Source organism: Capra hircus, chromosome 27 (genome assembly GCF_001704415.2).
Source record: "Capra hircus breed San Clemente chromosome 27, ASM170441v1, whole genome shotgun sequence".
NCBI lineage: Eukaryota > Metazoa > Chordata > Mammalia > Artiodactyla > Bovidae > Capra > Capra hircus.
Window position 1 is genome coordinate 2,964,149 of NC_030834.1, and position 24,118 is coordinate 2,988,266.

The 24,118-nt window shown below is 45.6% G+C and overlaps 1 protein-coding gene across 1 annotated transcript in view; it reads left to right on the forward strand.

The window, feature by feature from the left end:
- LOC102174361 (ubiquitin-conjugating enzyme E2 E2) overlaps positions 10,983-24,118 on the forward strand; it is a 357,485-nt gene continuing 344,349 nt past the window's right edge. The window contains exons 1-2 of the mRNA XM_018041985.1: positions 10,983-11,131; positions 16,503-16,686. Of these exons, the coding sequence (XP_017897474.1) occupies positions 16,511-16,686 (176 nt within the window). The 5' untranslated portion in view covers positions 10,983-11,131; positions 16,503-16,510. The remainder of the gene's footprint in view (positions 11,132-16,502; positions 16,687-24,118) is intronic.

The following is a 24,118-nucleotide window of genomic DNA, read 5'->3' on the forward strand; positions in this document are numbered from 1 at the left end:
TGAGTCAACTCTTCACATGAGGTGGCCAAAGTACTGGAGTTTCAGCTTTAGCATCAGTCCTTCCAATGAACACCCAGGACTGATCTCCTTTAGAATGGACTGGTTGGATCTCCTTGCAGTCCAAGGGACTCTCAAGAGTCTTCTCCAGCACCACAGTTCAAAAGCATCAATTCTTTGGTGCTCAGCTTTCTTCACAGTCCAACTCTCACATCCATACATGACCACTGGAAAAACCATAGCCTTGACTAGACGGACCTTTGTTGGCAAAGTAATGTCTCTGCTTTTGAATATGCTATCTAGGTTGGTCATAACTTTCCTTCCAAGGAGTAAGCGTCTTTTAATTTCACGGCTGCAATCACCATCTGCCATGATTTTGGAGCCCAAAAAAATAAAGTCTGACACTGTTTCCACTGTTTCCCCATCTGTTTCCCATGAAGTGATGGGACCGGATGCCATGATCTTTGTTTTTTGAATGTTAAGCTTTAAGCCAACTTTTTCACTCTCCTCTTTCACTTTCATCAAGAGGCTCTTTAGTTCCTCTTCACTTTCTGCCATAAGGGTGGTGTCATCTGCATATCTGAGGTTATTGATATTTCTCCCGGCAATCTTGATTCCAGCTTGTGCTTCTTCCAGCTCAGCGTTTCTCATGATGTACTCTGCATATAAGTTAAATAAGCAGGGTGACAATATACAGCCTTGACGTACTCCTTTTCCTATTTGGAACCAGTTTGTTGTTCCATGTCCAGTTCTAACTGTTGCTTCCTGACCTGCATACAGGTTTCTCAAGAGGCAGGTCAGGTGAAGCCCTGCCAAAGTGCTGCCAGAGAGCTTGGGCAAGGGTGCGGATGGAAGTCTGCCGCCTGCTCTTTTCTCTGTCCATGAGCAGGGTGGTGAGGAACTCCGTGTGTGTGTGTCTCTGTGTGTGTCTTAGTGTGAGAGTGTGTGTGTCTGTGTCTCTGTGTGTGTGTATGTCTGTGTGTGAGTGTGTCAGACTGTGTGTGTGAGTGTGTGTGTGTCTGTGTGTGAGTCCCAGCCCAAGGCTATAAGTTCCAACCTTTCGTCTTCTCGCTGTCACAGACAGCTTCCCTTCGGCCACCCCTTCACCCACTGAAAACAAAACCCTCTTTTAGCAGCACAGAGAATAAACAGTTGCTGAGGAAGCGCTGTCTCCGAGCCATTTCAGTAGGAAACAGCTCTGTCCCTGGAGGCAGAGACGTCGTGGGCTTCCCGACCCCCTCAGAAGGGAGCCAGAGGTGTGAAACAGCCTCTCGGACTTCGACGTGCAGACACGTCAGCGTGGATCTCGTTAGAATGTGGATTTTGCGCGTCGAAGGGCAGGCGCGAGGCACGGCCTCCCTGACAGCATCCCGGTGGCGGATGCGCAGCTGCCGGGCTGCGGGCCACGCTTGGAGCAGCAGAGCCGTGGAGCAGAGGCCCGGGTCACGGGCCCCACCGAGAAGGGTCCACGGTCAGAACTCACAGCGGACCGAACAGGAGAGAGAGCAAGGCGCATGGAAGGCCGTCCCGGACTGTGATGCCGAATTCACCTGCCGCTGGGCGCGCTGGGCACGGCCGACTGGGAGCCAAGGAACGGTGTTTGCGGAGCTAGTTGCTGAGGGGTTCATAGTGCACCGGGCGTGTTAGATACAAATAAAGGACTGCAGGGCCTTGTGCGACGAGGCATAGTAGGCAGATATGTATCCATAACACAGCAGAGGCGAGTCATGTCTGGGCAAAGCTTGAGGGGTGCAGTGGGCTCCGCAGAGAACAAAGCGGGAAAGGGGCTCATGACAAGGGCGGACGGATCTGCGGTAGGCTGCGTTTTCCAAAGAATGCTGCAGCAATATCTCTAGCCTCATAAAACCTTCTAGAAATTTCCACTCTCCTATCACGATGTGACATTTAATTCCCTTCCCCTTGAACGTGGGTGGATTTATGAATGACTTCCATGAATACAATACGGAGAAATGACACTTTGTGACTTGAGGTTAGATTAAAAACCAACATTTAGTTTTTGTCTGGTTTTCTTTGGTTGCTTGCTTTTAGAACCAAGCCACCACGCTGTGAGGAAGCTAAGAAGCCCACATAGACTGTCAGCGCGGAGGAACTGAGGGTCCACCCGTTGAGGCCTGTTGAGCTCAGAGCCAACAACCGACACCGGCTTGCTAGCCCTGTGAATGAGGCATCAGGAAGGCAGGTGCGCCAGTCTGTAGTCAAACTGCAAGGGCGGAGATAAGCCAACCCACCAACCCTGGCTGAATTTCATGTTCATGAGCAAAAGAAACGCCTTTGTTGCTTACCAGCTTTCAGAGTGCTTTATTTCACAGCACTACATTTCAGGAAAAACATGCAAAGGTGAAGAAGTGAGAATCAGCCTGGTGTTTCAAAACAGGACACAAATGAAGGCATGCTTATATATACAACTCAGCTATTAGAAATGAAAGCAGAAAAGTATGGGAAATGTTCGGCACACTGAGTTTGTGATGTGAAGGGGGAAAGTTTCATCAACAAAGTGTTGATAGTGTTAGTGTAATACAGTCGTCTTTGCAGTCAGCCACGCTTGGATTAATTATTCATGCCTTTGCCAGAAGACGTTCTGGATGTAAGCGTATTTATCCAACAAATTTTCTTGCTGGTAAAAGCAAATTCTTGTTGAAAAGAAAATAATAATGATCCGCTATTGTGTGTGCTCTGGAGATGAAGCCCAGGGTGACAATTTCAAAAGAAATCAATTTATAGTTTTTACTACTAAAGTGAAAACATGGTATTAATATAATTTCAAAAAATTACAATCCTATCTGAAATCTTCTAAGGAGGCTACATCCCCACATTCTTGGGATAAAAGTACACAACTTGGACCCGTCAATCAGTCCCGTTTCTTTTCGTCCTTGCATTTCTAAGATAACCAACCAAGAGTCTCTGAAAGAGGTAAATGTATCACTATTCTTTAATGCTGAGAATCTTATTTTCTGTAACCCTATGGTGGATGCATGCTAAATGGGGAGAAAAAGATTTAGAATGCACTGAATTGATACACCGAGGTTGTTTCCTGGCCTGTGGGTGTCCCAAAGGAAAAAAAAAGTTTTTAATTCTTTTGACCCCAATCTAGTGCTTAGTTGAAAAAGCAACATCCTCAAGCATCAGAAGAATTTATAGTGAGTGTAGGAGTTTGGAATCAGGGATTCCTGGGATGCAAATAGCAGATGACATGTACCTTCCTTCTGCTCTCAGCTAAGCGGCCCCTCCTGGGATACTGGGTTCACTTCCTGACAATATGTTTCAATAGGAACATAGACAAGTCAGGGTGTGTTTGGAGGAGAGGGGCTTAAATGGTGGTGGAACATAAACCTGGGTCACGGATGAAGAACTGGAGAGAAGAGGAATGTTTGCTAGGGGAGGAGACAACTCGCCGGGCATGTTGTGTGCTCAGCTGCACAGTCATGTTCTACTCTTTGCGACCCCATGGACTGTAGCCCACCAGCCTCCTCTGTCCATGAGATTTCCCAGGCAAGAATACTGGAGCGGGCTGCCATTTCCTTCTCGGGGGGATCTTCCTGACCAGGAACTGAACCCACGTCTCTTGCGGCTCCCGCATTGGCAGGTAGATTCTTTCCCACTGCATCCCCTGGGAAGCCCATGGGGCATGCTGTTGTTCCCTCCCTAAGTCGAGTCCGACTCTTTGTGACCGTGTGAACTGCAGCACGCCAGGCTTCCCTGACCTTCACTATCTCCTGGAGTTTGCTCAGACTTATGTCCACTGAGCTGGTGATGCCCTCCAGCTATCTCATCCTTTATCACGCCCTTCTCCTCCTGCCCTTTATCTTTATCAGCATCAGGGCCTTTTCCAGTGAGTCAGCTCTTCACATCAGGTGGCCAAAGTATTTGAGCTTCAGCTTCAGCATCAGTCCTTCCAATGAACATTCAGGGTTGATTTCCTTTAGGATGGACTGGTTGGATCTCCTTGCAGTCCCAGGGACTCTCAAGAGTCTTCTCCAGCACCACATTTCTAGAGCACCAGTTAGGCCCTCAGCTTTCTTTGTGGTCTAACTCTCATATAACTAACTCAATGACTATTTGGAAAAACCATAGGTTTGACTACAGGGACCCTTTGTCAGCAAGGTGATACTGTCTAGGTTTGTCATAGCTCTTCTTCCAAGGAGCAAGCCTCTTTAAATTTTATGGTTGCATGTTAGCCATTTTTAAATAATGAAAGAGCTTTCTTGCAGGAGAGCTGGTAGCATAACTCTATAGTCCCAAAAGCATAAGAGAAAAGAATTGGGAAGCAATTTAGGGGTGAAGAGAGTAAAAACTGTCCAAAGATGAAGTTGGCTATGGGGGAGGCAGGAAATCCCATCTCTAGAGACATTCAAGTAAATTATCTTGAAAGAATTCTAAATGAGGTAGTAATTGGATTGGACATCCTGCAAAATCCTCCTGAGGGCTCGGGAGCCTTTCTGTGTCCACTGTTTCTTGTTTGTAAGGAGTAGACTCCGTGACCTTCCCTGCGTTCCAAAGGGCAGATTCCAACTATAGCTAATCAGGGAAGGAAGGTGATGCGGAGACAAGGGAGGAACAGTCAAGAAGCAATAGTGCAGCCTTGGGCAGGGTCCTGGTTCCCCTCAAGGGATACACACAAAGTATCTTTGAGCTCTTTGAAAGAAAGCTATGACCAACCTAGACAGCATATTAAAAAGCAGAGACATTACTTTGCCAACAAAGGTCCATCTAGTCCAAGCTATGGTTTTTCCAGTAGTCATGTATAAATGTGAGCGTTGGACTATAAGGAAAGTTGAGTGCCGAAGAATTGATGTTTTTGAGCTGTGGTGTTGGAGCAGATGCTTGAGAGTCCCTTGGACTGCAAGGAGATCAAACCAGTCAATCCTAAAGGAGATCAGTCCAACATTCATTGGAAGGACTAATGCTGAAGCTGAAGCTCCAATACTTCAGTCACCTGATACAAAGAGCTGACTCACTGGAGAAGACCGTGATACCAGGAAAGATTGAAGGCAGGAAGAGAAGGGGACGACAGAGGATGAGATGGTTGGATGGCATCACTGACTCAATGGACATGAGTTTGAGCAAGCTCCGGAGGTGGTGGACAGGGAAGCCTGGAGTGCTGCAGTCCACGGGGTTGCAGAGCCAGACATGACTGAATGACTGAACTGAACTGAACTTGAGCTCTTTACAGAACCCCCAACAAATGGAAGAGATCACCTGAAGCCAGATGGAAGGAACCAGAGAAGTTTGATGGGAGACCATTGAGTCCAGGCCCTGCACACACCCTGACGCCTGTCAGCAACCCCACCGTCGAGCCCTTGAGCCACTGCTGTGAAACTCCTCACCAGATCCTCCCAGGTCAGGGCACACACTTTTTCAAGGCAGTAGCCCCATGTGTCCTCCTTTGCCCGGCAAAGCAACAGAGCTATTCATTTCTACTTCACCCAAAACTTCGTCTCTGAGATTCGGGTCGGTACCGGTGCAGAGAGGCTGAGTTTTCAGCATCACTATTGCCAAGAGCTTTGAAGGTCTTCAGAAGCCCCATCCCATCCCCCCAGGGCATTATTGGGTATATTCCCACAGGTAGTCATAACAGAACCCATTCTTTCTACTTCTGGATCCTGTCAGTGGTGACACTTCCTGACGCCTCAAAGCCTATGAGATCCTGGTGGCAGTTGACGGTTTATCCCTGACAGCTCCACGGAGGCTCCCCTGGGCCACAGCTGCCCACTGTGCCAAGCCATCATCCCACTGGTCCCACGTCCACGGTTCTGACAACCCTCAACACGGCAACACCTCCCTTTCTCGTGTTCCACTGCGCAACGGTTGTCATGCCAGGGTCCCATAACGTTGAACAGAGTTTATGGGCAAATAGCTGTTCCTGTTTTGTTCCTCTTGGACTTCACTAATAATAGTTTACAAGGACTGAGTTGGGATAATCAGATGGCAACAGCTTTTATGTCTGGCTTAACACTGCCTTTCCCCAGAGGGGTGTTCTCACCTTACTTGAGCGGCATTCCAAGTCCGCAAACCCTTTTTCCTTACGGCCAGGTCCTCTTAGGTTGCTCCTTGGTCCTTCATGGTGATATCTTCCCTAAGGGCTTGCTTTACCAGCGGGCGCACACCGGACGTTCTGAATCCCAGGCTGGGCAAATGAGACTCAGGCTGTGGCCTTGTCTTCTTCCCTTTCCCCTGTCTCCCTCTATCCTCTGTGATTCTGTGAGGCGTGAGAACAGAGGAAGTAAAGATGATAACGGGAACACATGCTTCATGGTAGGGGAAGGAGCACCATGCGGTGTGGATGGCTCACTTAGAATTCTTTTCTGTTTGTTTATATTTTATATTGGAGTGTAATTGATTTACAATGTATTGGTTTCAGGTGTACAACAAAGTGAGTCTGTTATATATATACAAATATCCACTCTTATTTCAGATTCTTTTCCCAAATAGGTTATTACAGAGTATTGAGCAGTTTCCTGTGGTATACAGTCTGCTCTTGTTGGTTATCTGTTTTATATATAGTAGTGTGTGTCTATTAATCACAACCTCCCAATTTATCCCTCTACCCCATCTTTTTAAGTGAATTTAAAAAATTTCAGTGTGATGTTTTTTCTACTAAATAGTGGGACTAAAAGAAGTCCTCATGTAATTTAGCAGTTTCAAAGTGATTGGTCAGCCTGCATAGGATTTCACTGCAGAAAATCTTGTCTATGTATCAGGGGGAAAAAATATCCAGAAGCTTGCTGATAGCATTTGCAAAACAATTTTTATTACTCATCCAATACTAATTATAAAATTTGAGAGATCAACTAAGAAAAATTTGTATATGCTCTTTATAAAGATATTTACATACACATCTGCCTTCACTGATACTCTCTAACTTGTGGGTTAAGATATAGGGTGTTGTGAGTTTCCTTGGGAAAGCTATCGGTAGTGGAGAAAGAGGATGTCTGCCACTTTGAACAGGCAGAGGAAGAACTCTGTTTAGCTCTTCCAACTGAACCTTCCTTACAGGTGAATAACTCAGTTTGGGTACATGTCAGAAGGAAAAACAAGCCAATTCTTTGAATTCTTGCATATTTCTTCACAGCATCTTTTAGTAGGTCCGTCTCTCTTATCTTTAAAAAAAGGGATGCATGTTTTTAACGCTGGACTCATGCTGAAGTGTCCTGACACTCATCACCTCCAGAGCCAAAGTGCTGGTTGCAAACCCCAGCTCTGCTGTGTGACTGTGCCAAGTGACTTCATTCCCTGTCCTCCAGTGTTCTCGTCTGTACAGCGGGCGAGTGAATGAAGCCACCCTTAAGGGCTGTTTGTGAGCTAGTATATGTATAAAGTGCTGGAATTTTGCCTGGTGCCAGTTAAGAACATGCTATATGTTAACGTTATTATTGAAGAAATTAGAGTAATGTCTATTACACCAGCAACCGGAAGAGGTCAGTTTCATTCTCTCAACCAGTATTATTGAATATATATAGTAATGATTCCCAGCCAATGAAATCCTTCTTCCCAAAGAGTTTATGTGAGGAAGGGAGAGGGACAGAGGAGCAAAGGAGAAGGGGAGGACTAAAAGAAATAAGTAAAAAATATATTATTTCATGTATTATTTCAGATTTATTATGATGATCTTAAAGCAGACATATTTAAAATGGATAACCAACAAGAACCTGCTGTTAGAGCACATGGAACTCTGCTCAGTGCCATGTGGCAGTCTTGACAGGAGGGGAGTTTTGGGGAGAATGGCTACATGGATAAGCATGGTTGAGTCCCTTTGCTGTTCACCTGAAACTACCACAACAGTGTTGGTTAATTTATTGGCCATGCTCCAATACAAAATTAAAAAAAATTAAGAAGAAAAAGAAAGCAGAGATAAGGTGAGAGATGCTGGAGGAAAGAATACCATAGAGCAAACTGTAAGTTGGATGTCTTGAGGGCGGGTAATGTTTGGCGTGGTCCATACGAGCAAGGAGGCCAGAGTGGCTGCAGGGGGAAAAGGGAGGAGGAAGCCACACTTCGTGAGGTTGGAGGAGTTCTGGCTGGGGTGGCAGGGGGATCCTGGGGTGGCTTGTAGCCACCATCGCCATCCTTTGACTGCTGTTTAGGATAAGAAGCCACTCGAGGTTTTGAGAAGAGGAGAGAAATAACCTGACCTATATGGTAAAGGATCACTTGGACTGTTGGGTGGGGCCTGGGGCCTGAGGTGTGTGGGGAAGTGGGTAGGGGAGTAGAAAGATCAAGTCGGAGGCTGTTATTGAGAGATGCTGGTGGCTTGGACCAGGGAATTAGCTGTGGGGAGGGAGATGGCAAAGAGTGAATACTTCCACGTGTATTTTGAAGGCAGATGTAGACGGAATCTGCGAAGGAATTGAATGTCATGTGTGAAGGATAGAAAAAGTCTCGAGAGGACAGGGATATTTTTCTCTTTTATTCAACGTCACGTCCCAATCACCTAGATAGTGCTTGGTACTCAATATTCCTTGAACCAATGAAAAAGGGAACTGATTTGTATTATGATGCCCTACTTAAACTCAGAGAATACTATAAAGCAGCTAAAACATCTACAGCCGTTTCTCCAAAGAAGACATGCAGATGGCTAAGAGGCACATGAAACGATGCTCTACATCAATAATTATTAGCGAAATGTGGATCAAAACTACAGTGAGGTACCACCTCACACTGGTCCCCTGGAGAAGGGAATGGCTACCCACTCCAGTATTCTTGCCTGGAGAATTCCAAGGACAGAGGAGCCTGGCGGATTATAGCCCATGGGGTTGCAGAGAACTGGACACGACTGAGGAACTGACAGACATACACATACATATACACAGCTGTGTGCAAACAGGTCGCTAGTGGGAAGCTGCTGCTTAGCACAGGAGCTCAGCTTGGTGCTCTGTGATGACCAAGAGTTGTGGAACAGGGGTGGGGGTGGGAGGATATTCAAGTGGGAGGTGTGTAGTATACATATAGCGGATTCACTTTGTCCTACAGCAGAAACCAATAGAACGTTGTAAAGCAACTATACTCCAATTAAAAAAAAAACAACTACAGATAAATGAAGTCCTGTAGTAACTACAGTTTCAGCATTTAAGCAATGAAGCCTCTTCCTTTCTTCAGGTTAGAAGTTCTCACTGCTGCATGCCTGGCCCTCTGCTGCCAATGACCAGGCCTGAAAAAGTCTTGGATAACTTTCTGTAACAGAAGAGTACTTTATTACAAACTATTCATTGAGAACATACAGAAACCAACAGGAAATACACCTTAGAGTATAGGAAAGAGTAGCTTATTTGGAGAAAACAGAGACCTAGGAAATGGGGATTCTGGTATGCATCCTTACTAGACAACTGCGGAACATACTGGAACAGTCAATAAAATGAGAACATTAACACACAAGGATTTCATGAGGTAAAATAAGTTATGTACCACATTTCAGACAAGCTATGAAATGCCTTATTTAGGTCATATTCTAAATATTAAAAAATACAATGCATTTTATGTCATCTTTTCCTATTAATATACTGCAGCATGTGAGAGAGATAGACGGCTACATAATTGATGATAAGCCCAGGATATGGTGATTTCTAATTCCCCAATACACATTTTAGAGTTTAAGGGTAATCAGGTTTGTTGATATCCTTGAGTGACACATAGAGTTGGTATACAAGAGCACACCCACGTTTTGCTCCGTGGTGATTCATGGAAACTAGAAGCTACCTTCAGGGATATTACAAAGTACCTGTCAATTCTTAAAGATGACATTTGATAAAAGGATGTTCCGTTCTAGATGTATGTTCGGGGAACCTAGACTATCTCCTGTCCTTTGAGTCACCCCCGCGGGGCTGTCTTCAGGTCTGCTGGGCAGGACACTTTGTCCACATACACTGACAGCTTCAGGGTCTCTATTCAGGACGTGTTCAGGGGCAGCAATAGCCATCAACACGGAAGAGGGCCTGCAGCGAAGGTGGAGGTGGGGGAATCGTGTGGAAGCAGAGTTTGCACCCCAGTCATAGGTTTGTGCTTTTCTAACGGTTATTCGGGGGACCTAATGACTTCCCTGGTGGCTCAGATGGTAAAGAATCTGCCTGCAGTGCAGGGGACCTGGGTTCGATCCCCGGGTGGGGAAGATCCCCTGGAGGAGGAAATGGCAACCCAGTCCAGTATTGTTGCCTGGAAAATCCCATGGACAGAGGGGTCTGTGGGGTCGCAGAGTCGGACGCGACTGGATGACTCACACACACACACACACACACACACACACACACACACACACACACACACACGCCCCGAGTCGTGGGGTCACCCACAGCCTCCGCTGCCCCCCACCTGCACGGCCCGCACAGCCCGGGCCCCAGCGGGGGCGGAGGGCCCTAGGCGCCGCAGAGCCGGCAGGGGAGCCGCCTCAGCCCGGGCCGCGGGAAGTTTTCCACCCCGGGCGCGCGTGGGCATCGCGCGTCCGGGGTGAGTGCGCCCGGGGTCCGCGCCGCAGCCGCCGGGAGGGAGCTCCGAGCCGGGGCGTCGCCAGGGCGGCAGCGGCAGGCGGTGAAGCGCCGCTCCTGCCTCGCCTCAGGGCGAGCCGCACCCGGCAGCGCGTGCCTTTAACGCGCGCGCCCGTCAAGGTGCCCGCGGCCCTCCCGATCGGCCCTGCAGCCTGCCTCCCGCGCCTCGCGGGCCCCGGCGCTCCGTCCCGGGGGGCGCCCCTCGCCCGCCCCCGCCGCCGTCCGCTCGCGGGGCTCGGCTGTCACTTCACTTTCCCTCGGCGCCCCGCGGGCGCGCGCGGCGGGGAGGGGGCGGGGCGGCGCGGGGCTGGCGCTCTCGCGGTCTCTGCCGGGCGCGCGCGGGCACGCTCCCCGCGGGCGCGCGCAGCGGGGGCGGGGCGGCGCGGGGCGGGGGCGGGGCGGCGCGGCGGGCTGGCGCGGGGCTCGCGCTCTCGCGGTCTCTCCCGGGCGCGCGCGCGGGCACGCTCCCCCGCGGGCGCGCGCGCGGACGGCCGGGCGGCGGCGGCGGCGGCGGCGGCGGCGGCGGCTCACGGAGGCGGGGGCTCCACTTTCCAGGACTCAGGGGCGGCGACAGCGCCAGCCGCGGGCAGCAGGCTCGGCAGCCGGAGCTGGAACGGCCGGGCGCGGCGGCGGCGCCGGGGGTGAGTCCGGCGGGCACAGGCGTGGCCGGGCGGTCCGCTGTGCGGGGCGGGGGTGCAGGTTCGGAGACCGGACGGCCCGCGGGGACGCCGACCCCCGGGGCCTCGTCGGCGCCCCTGTCCCCTGCGTCCCCTCAGCGCCCTGTCCCCGGGCTGGGGCTCGATCCCGCGACCGCGCGGACGGCCTCGCTCGGGCGCCGGAAGCCCCGCGCCCCTCCCCCTCCCTCCCCTCCCCCCGGCGCCCCCTCCCCCTTCGGACCTCGCGTCCCCCGCTTTCGCCGCCCGCCGCCCCTTCCCTGTCCAGCGCTCCCGGAACCAAGTCTCCGGGAAAGTGCAGGACGAACGAGTGTCACGGGGAAGTGCCGGCCCGGCCGCACGCGGGGTCCCTGCGGACCTGCCCCCCATCATCGCCGCCCGCGGGGTCCCTGCGGGTCCCCCCACCCCCGGGCCGGAGGCCGTGCGGCGTCCGCCCTGCGGCGGGCCGTGTGTTGTCCCCGCTTTGTGAAGCCCGCAGTCCGCGGTCCGAGCCCGTTTTCCTCGGCTCGGTCCTCCGCAGCCCAGCTGGCTCGGTTCGAAGCCGGGTTCCACCCCCAGCGCCCCCCTTCTTCCGCCCCCCCTCCCTGTCTCCCCGCTCTCAGTGTTTTCATCCCCTTGCCCTTTATTATTTCTAATTAAGATAGAGCGGAGCTTCTTGTGGCCTCTCCCCCCCGCCCCCCCACGACCGACCAGAAATGTCCAATCCATCTTCTCTTAAGGAAATTAAGGCCGCTTTGCAAGGATCTCTCGTCCTGTGCTCGGTGGCTGTTAGACCTTATTTGCATGTTGCCCAGATTCACCCTTTTGCATTGTGTATTCTTGAGCGTCTACGCAAATGTTTTTTTATTTAAAAGTGCAAAAGGAAATGCTAGGGTTTACCTTAAGAGTATCTTGCTATCTCGCCTTTCAGAAAGATTTTAAATTCTTCTTAGTTGTTTTTTTTGGTTTGATCTCCGGTTCTTAAAAAAGTATGTTTCTGAATAGGTGAGAATTCGTTCTGGACCTTGGGAATCTACAAATTTGTGTTGACTCACTTTGGATGCCCCTTGGCTCTTGAGAGTTCTGTCTGTGGGCTGATGCCAGTGATGGAGGGTTTTCATATAATGTCATACCCCATTATAGAAAGGTGTTCACCGCCACACCATAGCACCTTTTCCTCAAATCTTGGGTGTTCCTCTATTATTTCCTGCGTAAATATCGTTGCAGGTAAGTTAAAGGTAGTATAAATAATTTAATTTTACATTTTAGAAAAGTTTAGAAACGCGGCTGGGAAGGCAAATGGCAAGAAACAGGACGGAATTAAGCATTTTCCTCTTGTGAAAGCTCAAATGAACACTTGCTTCTGCAGTTCTATACTATGAGATGCAGTTCTGAGGCTTATCTGGACGGTAATCTGGATTCACGGAGTGACTATAGTTGTTTCTATGTTATCAATAGTATTTATCACCAAATCATCTCATTTCTATGAAACATGTGAGTTTATTTTCATAGGTTGCTAATTTCCGGGACTGTAATTTACAATATAGAATACACAGCTAATACCCTTTTAGATAATTTTTGAGTTGAAGAAAGAACAATATTCAGACTTTTAATATAACACTTCTTTGAGCAAAGTTCGATTTTACTATTTTATGTTTAGAAAATAAGTATTTGAGTATAAAGTAAAAATCTTAATATCTTTGAAACTATCATGGAAGAGTAGCTCCCTGTTTATAACCCTGGGATTCCAGTTTATCTTCACTCTGGATTAGCTAATTGGATCCAATTAGCTATTTACGAATTCATCTTAAAAGATAATTGTAAAGTGCTGATTTAGAAGATAACATTCACTTCATGTATTTTTTTATTTTTTTATTTTATGTGTCCTGCGGCTTGCGGGATCTTAGTTCTCTAACCAGGAATTGAACGCATACCCTCTGTACTGGGGACACAGGAGTCCCTTGAAGATAACATTGAGAGAGTTTTAATTCAGGAAATTAAAAAAAAAAGTTGTTTATTTTTGGCTGTGCTCCGTCTTTGTTTTTCAGGGGCTTCTCCCCAGTTGCCTCTCGCCCGGGCTGCTCTGCGCTGGTCTTCTCGGCGGCGGCTTCTCCTGCGGAGGAGCCCCGGCTCTCCGGCGCTCAGGCTTCAGTAGTTGGGGTGCATGGGCCTAGTCGCTCTCCAGCATGTGGGATCTTCCAGAGCGGGGGTTGAACCCATGTCTCCTGCATTGGCAGGCGAATTCTTTACCATTGAGCCACCAGGGAAGCCCAGAAAGTTTTTTTTTTTTACTCATTTGTACTTTAGAGAGACAAAACACCAGTCGTGCAGCTGATTAAGATGTGTACAGACTGTTTTTTCTTAATAAAAATTAGTTGCCACCTAAGTATTGCGGGTAATTTTTCCCTGCACTGTTTCTGTAATTAGACACTCAAAACTATTAATAAAACCCACAGAACTTCCCCTTACTCTTAGTATTTGAACAGGATATGAAAACTGTGTTTCTGAAAGCTTCTTTTATAGTGGTTATTTGTGGCCTTTAGGTGAATTTATCATCCGTAGGTTGATTTGGATGAAATAAGGCTTCTTAGGTCAAAAGTGGAAATCTTTTTTCCTTACGTGAAACTGTAGAAATTATACACCTATTTGGGTATTTAATAGTTCCCTAGTGAGACTAATTTTAGTCTTCTGATACTGTGGGGCAGTTTGTGACATTTGGATTTCAGACTGTGGCTCAGATTATATCATTGAGTAGTCTTTTAAGTAATTATATGTGCTCATAGCATTATTAGATATTATGTAATTACACATAAATAAGAATATTAAGATGAATATGTAGCTTTATAACTAATGTAGTATACAACTGAAATCTAGGCATAGTTTGTCAAACTAAAGCTGGAGCTTCAGTAAAAAAGAATTTTACTTCATTTAGGTTTTTGTGTATTTGTCATCTAATGGATTGCTTCTAGTTTAAGACATATAAAAGGATTTCTCAATCGTTTCACATATCTCAAAATATTGCCAGCAGCGTTTTGCTGCATGTGAGGGCCTTTCCCTAAGAACTACTCTTTCTTACTCCCGTGCACAGCTGTTGTCACAGGCTCTTATGTACGTACTTACAAGGGTTTAAACTCATATTATTATTATTTTTTTACTCAAAGAAGTAAGCTGAAAAAAAAAATCAGCGTTAAATCCAAGGATGAGAATTCTAAGTAAAATAAAAATGAAAATAAGAAAGAAAGCAAGAAATATGTTAGGCCTGTTTGAGCTGGATGTGGAACATACTGATATAAAACCTCAGGATTCTATTAAGTGACTCCAGTGCTCCAGCTGAGGAGACTGTTGTGCTCTATTTAAAGAGAGGGAAAGCCGTCGGGTTTCCCCTGCTTCAGAGCTGTCTGGGCAGACCTGTTTTGTCTGGCGTGAAGAAAGGGAGCTGGTGAGGGTGATGGGGCTGTATCTTGTGATGTCTTATTGAAGGTATTCAGGATTTTCTGCTGGCTCTTCGCCCCCTCTGCTTCCTCTGCTTCCTCAGTTCTCTTTCAGGTTTGTCTTAACCTTTCTCATTTCAACCACTTCAAGTTCTGTGTTACGAAATCACTTTGATTTAGAGCAAGCTACAAGTGAAATAGAGCGAGCTATAAGTTAAATCTTGAGTGAGGAAGAATTTTAATTATTGTCAGCTCCCTCTACATTTGGACCAGTTGTAGTAATCAAACAGTGCTTTATTTGAGGCATCTTTCTTTTACATAGTAAGTCTTATTTTAAGTCTTAATTTGACTAAGAGTTACACAGTATCTTTTTCAGAAGGCATTTGTCCCCATTTACCTGTGATTCTTAAAGATGTACTTTGTGTTGTTGATGGCGCTTCTTAAAGGTAGTTCTGTGTTTTGCAGAGAGGCGCCCCAGAAGGTAGGCGTGCCAGCTCTGGTGGTGCTGAGGGGACAGCAACATGGTGACAGTCTGGGCGTGGGTTTCGTCCGTTTGGTTTTGGATTTGTCAGTATGCACTAAGCTAGTTGGGTCACAGGGGATGTCCTCCTGGTAATAAGACTCAGAAATCGATGATGATAGAATGATCGTTGCCAAGAGAGAACTGGAATTTTTTGTGCGTTATCTAGATTGTGACAGCTTACCCATGAACCAAGATCCTGAGAAGATTGAGTTGGTGATCAGAGTTGCATGTGGAGCAGAGGGACTTTGAAAGCCTCTAGGTACATTTCATCCCGGCCGCGGCCGGGAAGACGGGCTCCTTCAGGGTCTCCATACAGTCTTCATCGCCTGTGAAGCCTGGTTACTTGGTGTACCGTGGGATCAGGGCTGGCACCGACCTACGGTTCAGTTTCTGTTTATTTTTTTATTTTTATTTTATTTTATTTTATCAGTTTCTGTTTAGAATCACGGAGGCCTCTGTTATCACAAAGATTACTTAAGACAGTTGACTGACTTAGAGGATTTAACCTTAGCCCCACCGGAGGATGTATTCATGCAGTATAGGTGCCAGTGTTGGCCCTATTCTCTGCTCCTGTGGCCATTTTTACTGACTTACAGCACCTAGCAAGTCGTCTTACCTCTGAATCAACTTGCTTATCCTAGGACCCAAGAGCCCGGCACAGTGCCTGGTGGGGAGCACAATTTTATTTTTTTCAATAACGCTTTATTGACATGTCATTCATGTATTGTAAAATCCACTCTCTTAAAATGTATCGCTCAGTGGTTTTTAGAATATCTAGAGTTGTGCATCATCATCATCTAATCTAAGAACGTTTCCGTTGCCCCTCAAGGAAACTTTGCACCTCCTAGCTTTGTGCCGTTCCCCTTCTTCCCTCCCTCCCGGCCCCTGGCGATCGCTTACCTGACGTTTCCGTCTCCATGCACTTGCCCGTTCTGGACGGTTCGAACAAATGGAGTTGTGCAGTTTGCGGCCCTTTGTGCCTGGTGTCTTTCACTGAATGTCATGTTTTCAAAGTTCATCCACGACGTAGCTTGCACATACGGTACTCCATTCCTGTATGTGGCTGGATGGCATTCCATTGCTCGGATATCCCACATTTGGTTTATCTGTTCGTTGTCAGCTGATGGGTATTTGAGTTGCTTCCTCTTTTTGGTTCTGTGAATAATGTTGCTGTGAACATATTGTGTATATATATTTGTTTTCATTTCTTTTCTCAATACATTTTGAATGGATGAAGGAAAAGTTTTGGCAGCTCCCAAAGCTGTTACGTAAAGTGACCAAGTCATTCATTTTATAGTGAGTTTTCTTTGGTTCCTGTAAGATTCACTTTCTCTCTGTTCTCGAGCGACCTTTCTGCAGTCCTCCCCCAACTGAATAAATTATTTGTTTTGACTCTTTAATCCAGGATCTAAAATGTCCACTGAGGCACAAAGAGTTGACGACAGTCCAGGCACTAGTGGGGGAAGCTCCGATGGAGACCAGCGTGAAAGCGTCCAACAGGAACCGGAGAGAGAACAAGTTCAGCCCAAGAAAAAGGAAGGGAAGATATCCAGCAAAACAGCTGCTAAGTTGTCCACTAGTGCTAAAAGGTACCTCGGTTATGGTAGCGTCTTTGCTTTTAGTATCGATTTATGACCTGAAGCTCTATCTTTCTCTTGCATTTAATCATTTTTCTGGGATATGGACCATGAAGTTCATGGACTTTTTCTTCTTCAAGATTATTTCTTTTTCATGATTTTAATTGTATGCAGTATGAACTTTTTGGTATTTAAAGTCAGTTAAACAGCATGGCAAAATTATAAACTACGTATCCGTAGTGTGCGTGTATGTATTGTTAGGTGAATATGAATAGGAAAGTGCATGTAAAAGTGTGATAATTTGTTTTATGGTTCCTTAGACCATTACTATTTTATTTTATTGAGCAGCAGAGAATAAAAGTGGGAGTCTATTGAAATAGTTACTGAATGATTATCTTCACTCACTGTTAGTAAAGTGAGAAATGCAGGAATTAATAACAACAGAATGGGAAAGACCAGAGATCTCTTTAAGAAAATTGGTATCACTTCAAGATACCAAGGGAACATTTCTTGCAAAGATGGGCACAATAAAGGACAGAAACAGTATGGACCTAACAGAAGCAGAAGATATTAAGAAGAGGTGGCAAGAATATACAGAAGAGCTGTACAAAAAAGATCTTCAGGACTGAGATAACCACGATGGTGTGATCACTCACCTAGAGCCAGACATCCTGGAGTCCAAAGTCAACTGGGCCTTAGGAAGCATCACTACGACAAAGCTAGCGGAGGTGATTAAATTCCAGCTGACCTGTTTCAAATCCTAAAAGATGATGCTCTAAAAGTGCTGCACTGAATATGCCAGCAAATTTGGAAAACTCAGCAATGGCCATAGGACTGGAAAAGGTCAGTTTTTATTCCAATCCCAAAGGAAGGCAATGCCAGAGAATGCTCAAACTATTGCACAATTGCACTCATCTCACACTCTAGCAAAATAATGCTTGAAATTCTCCAAGCCAGGCTTCAACAGTACGTGAAGCCTGAACTTCGGATGCTTAAGCTGGATTTAGAAAAAGCAGAGGAACCAGAGATCAAATTGCCAACATCTGTTGGGTTATAGAAAAAGCAAGAGCATTCCAGAAAAACATCTACTTCTGCTTCATCGACTACGCTAAAGCCTTTGACTGTAGATCACAACAAACTGGAAAATTCTTAAAGAGATGAGAATACAGACCTCCTTATCTGCTTCCTGAGAAGTCTGTATGCAGGTCAAGAAACAACAGTTAGAACTAGACATGGAACAACAGACTCGTTCGAAATTGGGAAAGGAGTACGTTAAGGCTGTATATTGTCACCCTGCTTATTTAACTTTTATGCAGAGTATATCATGCAAAATGCTGGGCTGGATGAAGCACAAGCTGGAATCAAGATTGCCAGGAGAAATCAATAACCTCACATCACAGATGACACCACCCTTATGGCAGAAAGCGAAGAAGAACTAAAGAGCCTCTTGATGAAAGTGAAAGAGGAGAGTGAAAACGCTGGCTTAAAACTTAACATTGAAAAAACTAAGATCATGGCTTCCAATCCCATCACCTCATGGCAAATAGATGGGGAAACAATGGAAACAGTGACAGACTTTTTTTGGGGGGGGGGGCTCCAAAATCACTGCAGATGGTGATTGCAGCCATGAAATTAAAAGACACTTGCTCCTTGGAAGAAAAGCTATGACCCACCTAGATAGCATATTAAAAAGCAGAGACATTACTTTGCCAGCAAAGGTCCAAGTCAGAGCTATGGTTTTTCCAGTGGTCATGTGTGGATGTGAGAGTTGGACTGTGAAGAAGGCTGAGCACTGAAGAATTGATGCTTTTGAACTGTGGTGTTGGAGAAGACTCTTGAGAGTCCCTTGGACTTCAAGGAGATCCAACCAGTCAACCCTAAAGTAAATCAGCCCTGAATATTCATTGAAACTACTGATGCTAGAGCTCCAATACTTGGCCACCTGCTGGGAAGATAGAATATCTCTTGGTATATAATTTAAAGGTGAATTGAATCTAGTAGAGTCTTTTCTGGTCCTATGATATACCGTCTGAGAATTTTGAGCCTTGTGGACTGTCTGATTGTTGAATGACAGCTTCATCCTTTGCTGGTGGTGTGGATGAGGGAACCCATCCCAGAGGTCTTACCCCGTGTGGGCTGGAGGACCTTGCTTCTCTTTGGTTGAGTTGGTCCGCAGGTTGGGAAGACCTTTCTCAGGCCCCTTGCGGGCCATGCCTTCCTGGGGAGAGTTGTTAGAGTGATGGTGTGCTGTCCATTCTAAGGGCTTCTGGTAGCCAGGTTCCCTTCCCGGAAGCGTGTGACCGATGCCCACCCTCTGCTGAAGGATGCCCACCCTCTGCTGAAGGAGCCATGAGGAAGTCAGACGGCCTGGGACTTGAACCCCTCGGCTGTCTGTACTGGGCGGTGGGAAGGGCTCCTGTCGGCACAGTGCAGGTCCAGGGCCCTCAGCTCACGGGATCTGCGCCTCTGCTGCCCAGTCACAGCAGAGAATGACCGGCTACGGGGAATGCGCGTGGACTAGGGTAGAACGGAGAGGGGCTGGAGAAATAGACCTTTAGAGGAAGGAAGGGAGGTGGGTGGGCATGGGCAAGAGACACTCAGGTACAGACTGAGGGCGTGCCAGGTGGCTCAGACAGTAAAGAATCCGCCTGCAATGCGCCCCACCTGGGTCGGGAAGATCCCCTGGAGGAGGGCATGGCAGCCCCTGGAGATTCCCATGGACCGAGAAGCCCATGGGGTCTCAAAGAGTGGGACACGGCTGAGCAACCAAGCACACGGCCTCTGAGAGTGAGGGTGCTGTTGGGGAGCGGGGAGGATGGCCCGCCGGTGGGGTGTGCTGGTCTGCCCTGCCCCGGTGTCTGCCTCTGGGAGGTCCTTCCCCATGCCCCTCATCGGGGTGCCACCACGGAGCATGGCAGAGCATCCTGCTGGGCGGTGGAGCAAAGCCCGCAGTCTGCGCGGAGGCGAGCGAACCAGGACGTGTGTGAAAGCGAGGATTGGATGAGGTCCTGGCATTTAGTTGCTCTGTGATATTAGATACATAGTTTAACATTCCCAAGCGTCATCTTTCTCATCTGTAAAATGGAGACAGTAATAGTCCTGTCTTCACAGGGCCAGCGTGAGGATGGAAAGTGATGAAACTTTTATTTGGCACACAGAAAGGTTTCTTACACTGATGCTGCTGTTCTTAGACTCTGTGCCAGTTAAAGCCTACAATAGTATTTTACTAAGTCCATGTGATAAATTTTAGAAAAATGAAGTTTGTGTTAATGCTATGAGGACTTAGTGCTTTTTGTTAAAATAGTAACAGATGCTGTAATTATATATATATTTTATAATAACTCAAGAAAAGTACTTTGCACATAGGTGTTCAGTTGCATAAAATATGCTGTAATTGTAGAATTAATCGTTAGGTGTAGAAATGGTTTTCTAGAAAAAAATCTCAGTTTTCAGGTGTTACAGAAAAGTAATATTGGATACAGAAAATATTAACTTGGAATTTTATTTAAACAATGGTATATATTAATTTCTGTCTGTTTCAGAGTTAAGAGGGAGATTACAGTTATTTCTTGATGCATTTTTGCTCTTCCTTGGCATGAAATTATTTCTTAAAAAATTGGAATGCTTTTAGCATGGTCTGTTCTCTTCATAATTTTATGTGATTTTATTGGATATAATGTAATATTGTCCTAGAAATGATATTTGGTTTTAGACTCTAAATTGTTGTTAGGTTGGAAGGTTGATTTCAGTATATTTCACTGTGAAATTTTATTATAATATATGGGCTAATCTGTGTCTTTTTCACATGAGAATGAAGTGCTCTTTGTAGATAATCTTTTGTAATTATTGTATTTTATTGATTCTGAATGTTCATTTAAAATTTTTCAATGTTCCTGAAATCAGGATGCAGCTTACAGTTGATGTGCAGAATCATTAATTTAGGTTGTCTTAAAAATTGAGCAGTTTTTTTGAATCATAGATGAATAGTATGTATCACCAGTCAGAATTAAGCTCTGGATTTATTGCTTGCAGTGGCTCTGTGTTTTCTAAGTTAATTCAGAGATTGCTTTGAGATTTAAGAAATTTTAGTAACCAGTTGCATGATGTTTTCTTTTGAGAATGAGTTCGTTTTGGAAGGTTTTGAGGAATGCAGACCATAGGGGAATACTAAGTGGATGAAGTTTTTTTTAAAATAACTGTTAAGAAAATACCTTTGTGAATCCCCAAGTCCATACATTCATGTTCTACTTGGCCCTGAGTGAGTTACTGAATTTTCTTGAAACTTGAATATGTGTTTGTGTTTGAAACATGTTTGTATATATACAGCCTCATTTTTCTGAACCGTTAATCCACTATGCTGGTATTAAAACGAGCGCTTCATGTCGTCTCCACCTCGGTTCAGTTTCGCTGCCGTGGTCTGCGGTTCAGTCTGAAGGAGTCATTATTATCTCCCCTTCCCTGCCCCCCACTCCTCTTTCTTTTTAGCAGATGACAGTCACATGTAACACTCCTACTGTTCCTGGAACATTTAAGGGTTTAGGTGAAGTCGTACAAACTGAAATTTAGTTTGCATTTTGCTTCTGACTTGTTCCAGTAACATGCAGTTGCTGACTTCTGTATCGTGATAACCAGGGAAGCGGCACTGCTGGACGGAAATTGGAGACATAGACAGTTGTCTAGTGGGCTTGTGTCTAAAGAAATAATTTTGTCTTAAAAGTTCTCATAAGAGAGAGGAGAGGTTGTTTTGTTTGTTTGACTTAGCAAGATAATTGCTTGTCTTTTCACCTTAACAGCGTGCAGTTACTAGCCTGAGTTTCCTAAATGGGAACTGATAAAATGGTAGTACTTAAAGAATTCTGTGAGATTTATTTAATTCACTTTTAATAGCCTAAGATCATCACGTAAAAGGTGCCACAGTAAGTGTGAATTACTGATGCTTTTTCATTTTTCCTCACCCTAAGGGACAGTGCCTGAAATAGCTGCCTTCCTTATTACCCCACATGTCAAGACTGAGAAACTTAATACATACCATGATCACAACTTTTGAGATAGAATTGAATTGCTGTCATTGAAAACAGCAGGACATCTTGCAGCCGTTTAAATAGCAATTCTTAGTATAATCTTTTCTGTCAGGAGAAATACAGCCATTCTTTGGTAGCAGTGGCTTAAAATATATTGTAACACACTGACTCACTGCTCAAAATTGTCAAGTTTATCAGTAAATTGCTTTTTGTATTGAATAATTAGATTTAGAATGATAGACATCTGGAGGGGTTTCAAGTTCCATTATAGAATTCTGTGACAAAATTATGACATCAATTTTTTAAACCAAAAGGGACAGTATAAGCATAAAGCAACATGAATTATTTGAAAATCCCTAGGAAGTTCTTTCACATTAAAATTGTTTTCTTTGACACTTTAAGCATGGTCTTTTGAATCCCTGCTCTTTTGGTTCTCTGAGTTTAAAAACAAAAGTATGTGTTTGTATACACACACACACAGATACACACATATTTGGATACACATCTGAATCACTTTTCTGTATACTTGAAACCAGCACAATCTTGTAAGAGTTTTCCATGTTTCTGGTAACAAATAGTACAGAGACATTCTTATTACAAAGCAACAGTTTTCTGTTGAAATACTTTCCCTGTCACAATTCCTTTTAGCTGACTATGGCTTGACCTTAAGTAATATACTTACACTTAACTTTTTGAATTGTTAAATAATACCTTTTGTCTCCTGGCTGTGAATTTTGAGGATGTTCACCAGCTTGTTCACCTGCTTTCTTTTCCCTCCTCCCAGATAATGATACTCGTTTTTAAAAAAGTACTGGAGGGATGGGATGGGGAGGGAGGCGGGAGGGGGTTCAGGATGGGGGACGCGTGTGCACCCTGGGCTGATTCATGCCGATATATGGCGGGAACCACTACGCATTGCACAGTAACTGGCCTCCAATTAAAATACCTAAGAAAAGAGCATTGGTTGTCTTTCTAAATGAGAGAGTATATTTAAGCGACTGCTGCTCGTGCCTCACGTTTCAGCAGTACTCGATGGTTCCTTACTTTGTAAAATGGGGATGTTGGTACCTTTGTTCTTCCTTCCATCTGCTCACACCCCCACCACCCACTTTTAGTTGGTTTCTGTTAGTTACACTTGACTTTACATCTTCATGGTTAGTAGTAGTTCCATTTTACAGTCTAACTACAACCTCTTGCCTGTGCTTCATCGATAATAAAAGGCCAGTAAACTCTGTAGGTTTACCTGTTTAGTGCCAGACCAGCTGGCGTGTTAGCATCAGATTTCCTGTAGGTCCAGTGTTAGGATCTCTCAGCGATCAATGCAAAGAAACAGAGGAAGACAACAGAATGGGAAAGACTAGAGAGCTCGTCAAGAAAATTGGAGATACCAAGGGAACATTTCATGCAAAGATGGGCACAATAAAGGACAGAAATGGTATGCACCCCACAGAAGCAGAAGATATTAAGAAGAGGTGGCAAGAATACACAGTAGAACTGTATGAAAAAGATCTTCACGACCAAGATAATCACGATGGTGTGATCACTCACCTAGAGCCAGACATCCTGGAATGTGAAGTCAAGTGGGCCTTAGGAAGCATCACTATGAACAAAGCTAGTGGAGGTGAATTCCAGTTGAGCTATTTCAAATCCTGAAAGATGATGCTGTGAAAGTGCTGCACTCAATATGCCAGCAAATTTGGAAAACTCAACAGTAGCCACAGGACTGGAAAAGGTCAGTTTTCATTCCAAACCCAAAGAAAGGCAATGCCAAAGAATGCTCAAACTGCCGCACAATCACACTCATCTCACACTCTAGTAAAGTAATGCTCAAAATTCTCCAAGCCAGGCTTCAGCAACACTTGAACCATGAACTTCCAGATGTTCAAGCTGGTTTTAGAAAAGGCAAAGGAACCAGAGATCAAATTGCCAACATCCATTGGATTATAGAAAAAGGAAGAGAGTTCCAGAAAAACATCTATTTCTGCTTTATTGACTATGCCAAAGCCTCTGACTGTGTGGCTCACAATTAACCGTGGAAAATTCTGAACGAGATCGGCATACCAGACCACCTGACCTGCCTCTTGAGAAACCTGTATGCAGGTAAGGAAGCAGCACTTAGAACTGGACGTGGAACAACAGACTGGTTCCAAATAGGGAAAGGGGTACGTCAAGGCTGTATATTGTCACCCTGCTTGTTTAACTTATATGCAGAGTACATCATGAGAAACGCTGGGCTGGAGGAAGCACAGGCTGGAATCCAGATTGCTGGGAGAAATATCAATAACCTTAGATATGCAGATGACACTCCCCTTATGGCAGAAAGTGAAGAGGAACTACAAAGCCTGTTGATGAAAGTGAAAGAGGAGAGTGAAAAAGTTGGCTAAAACTCAACATATAGGAAACTAAGATCATGGCATCTGGTC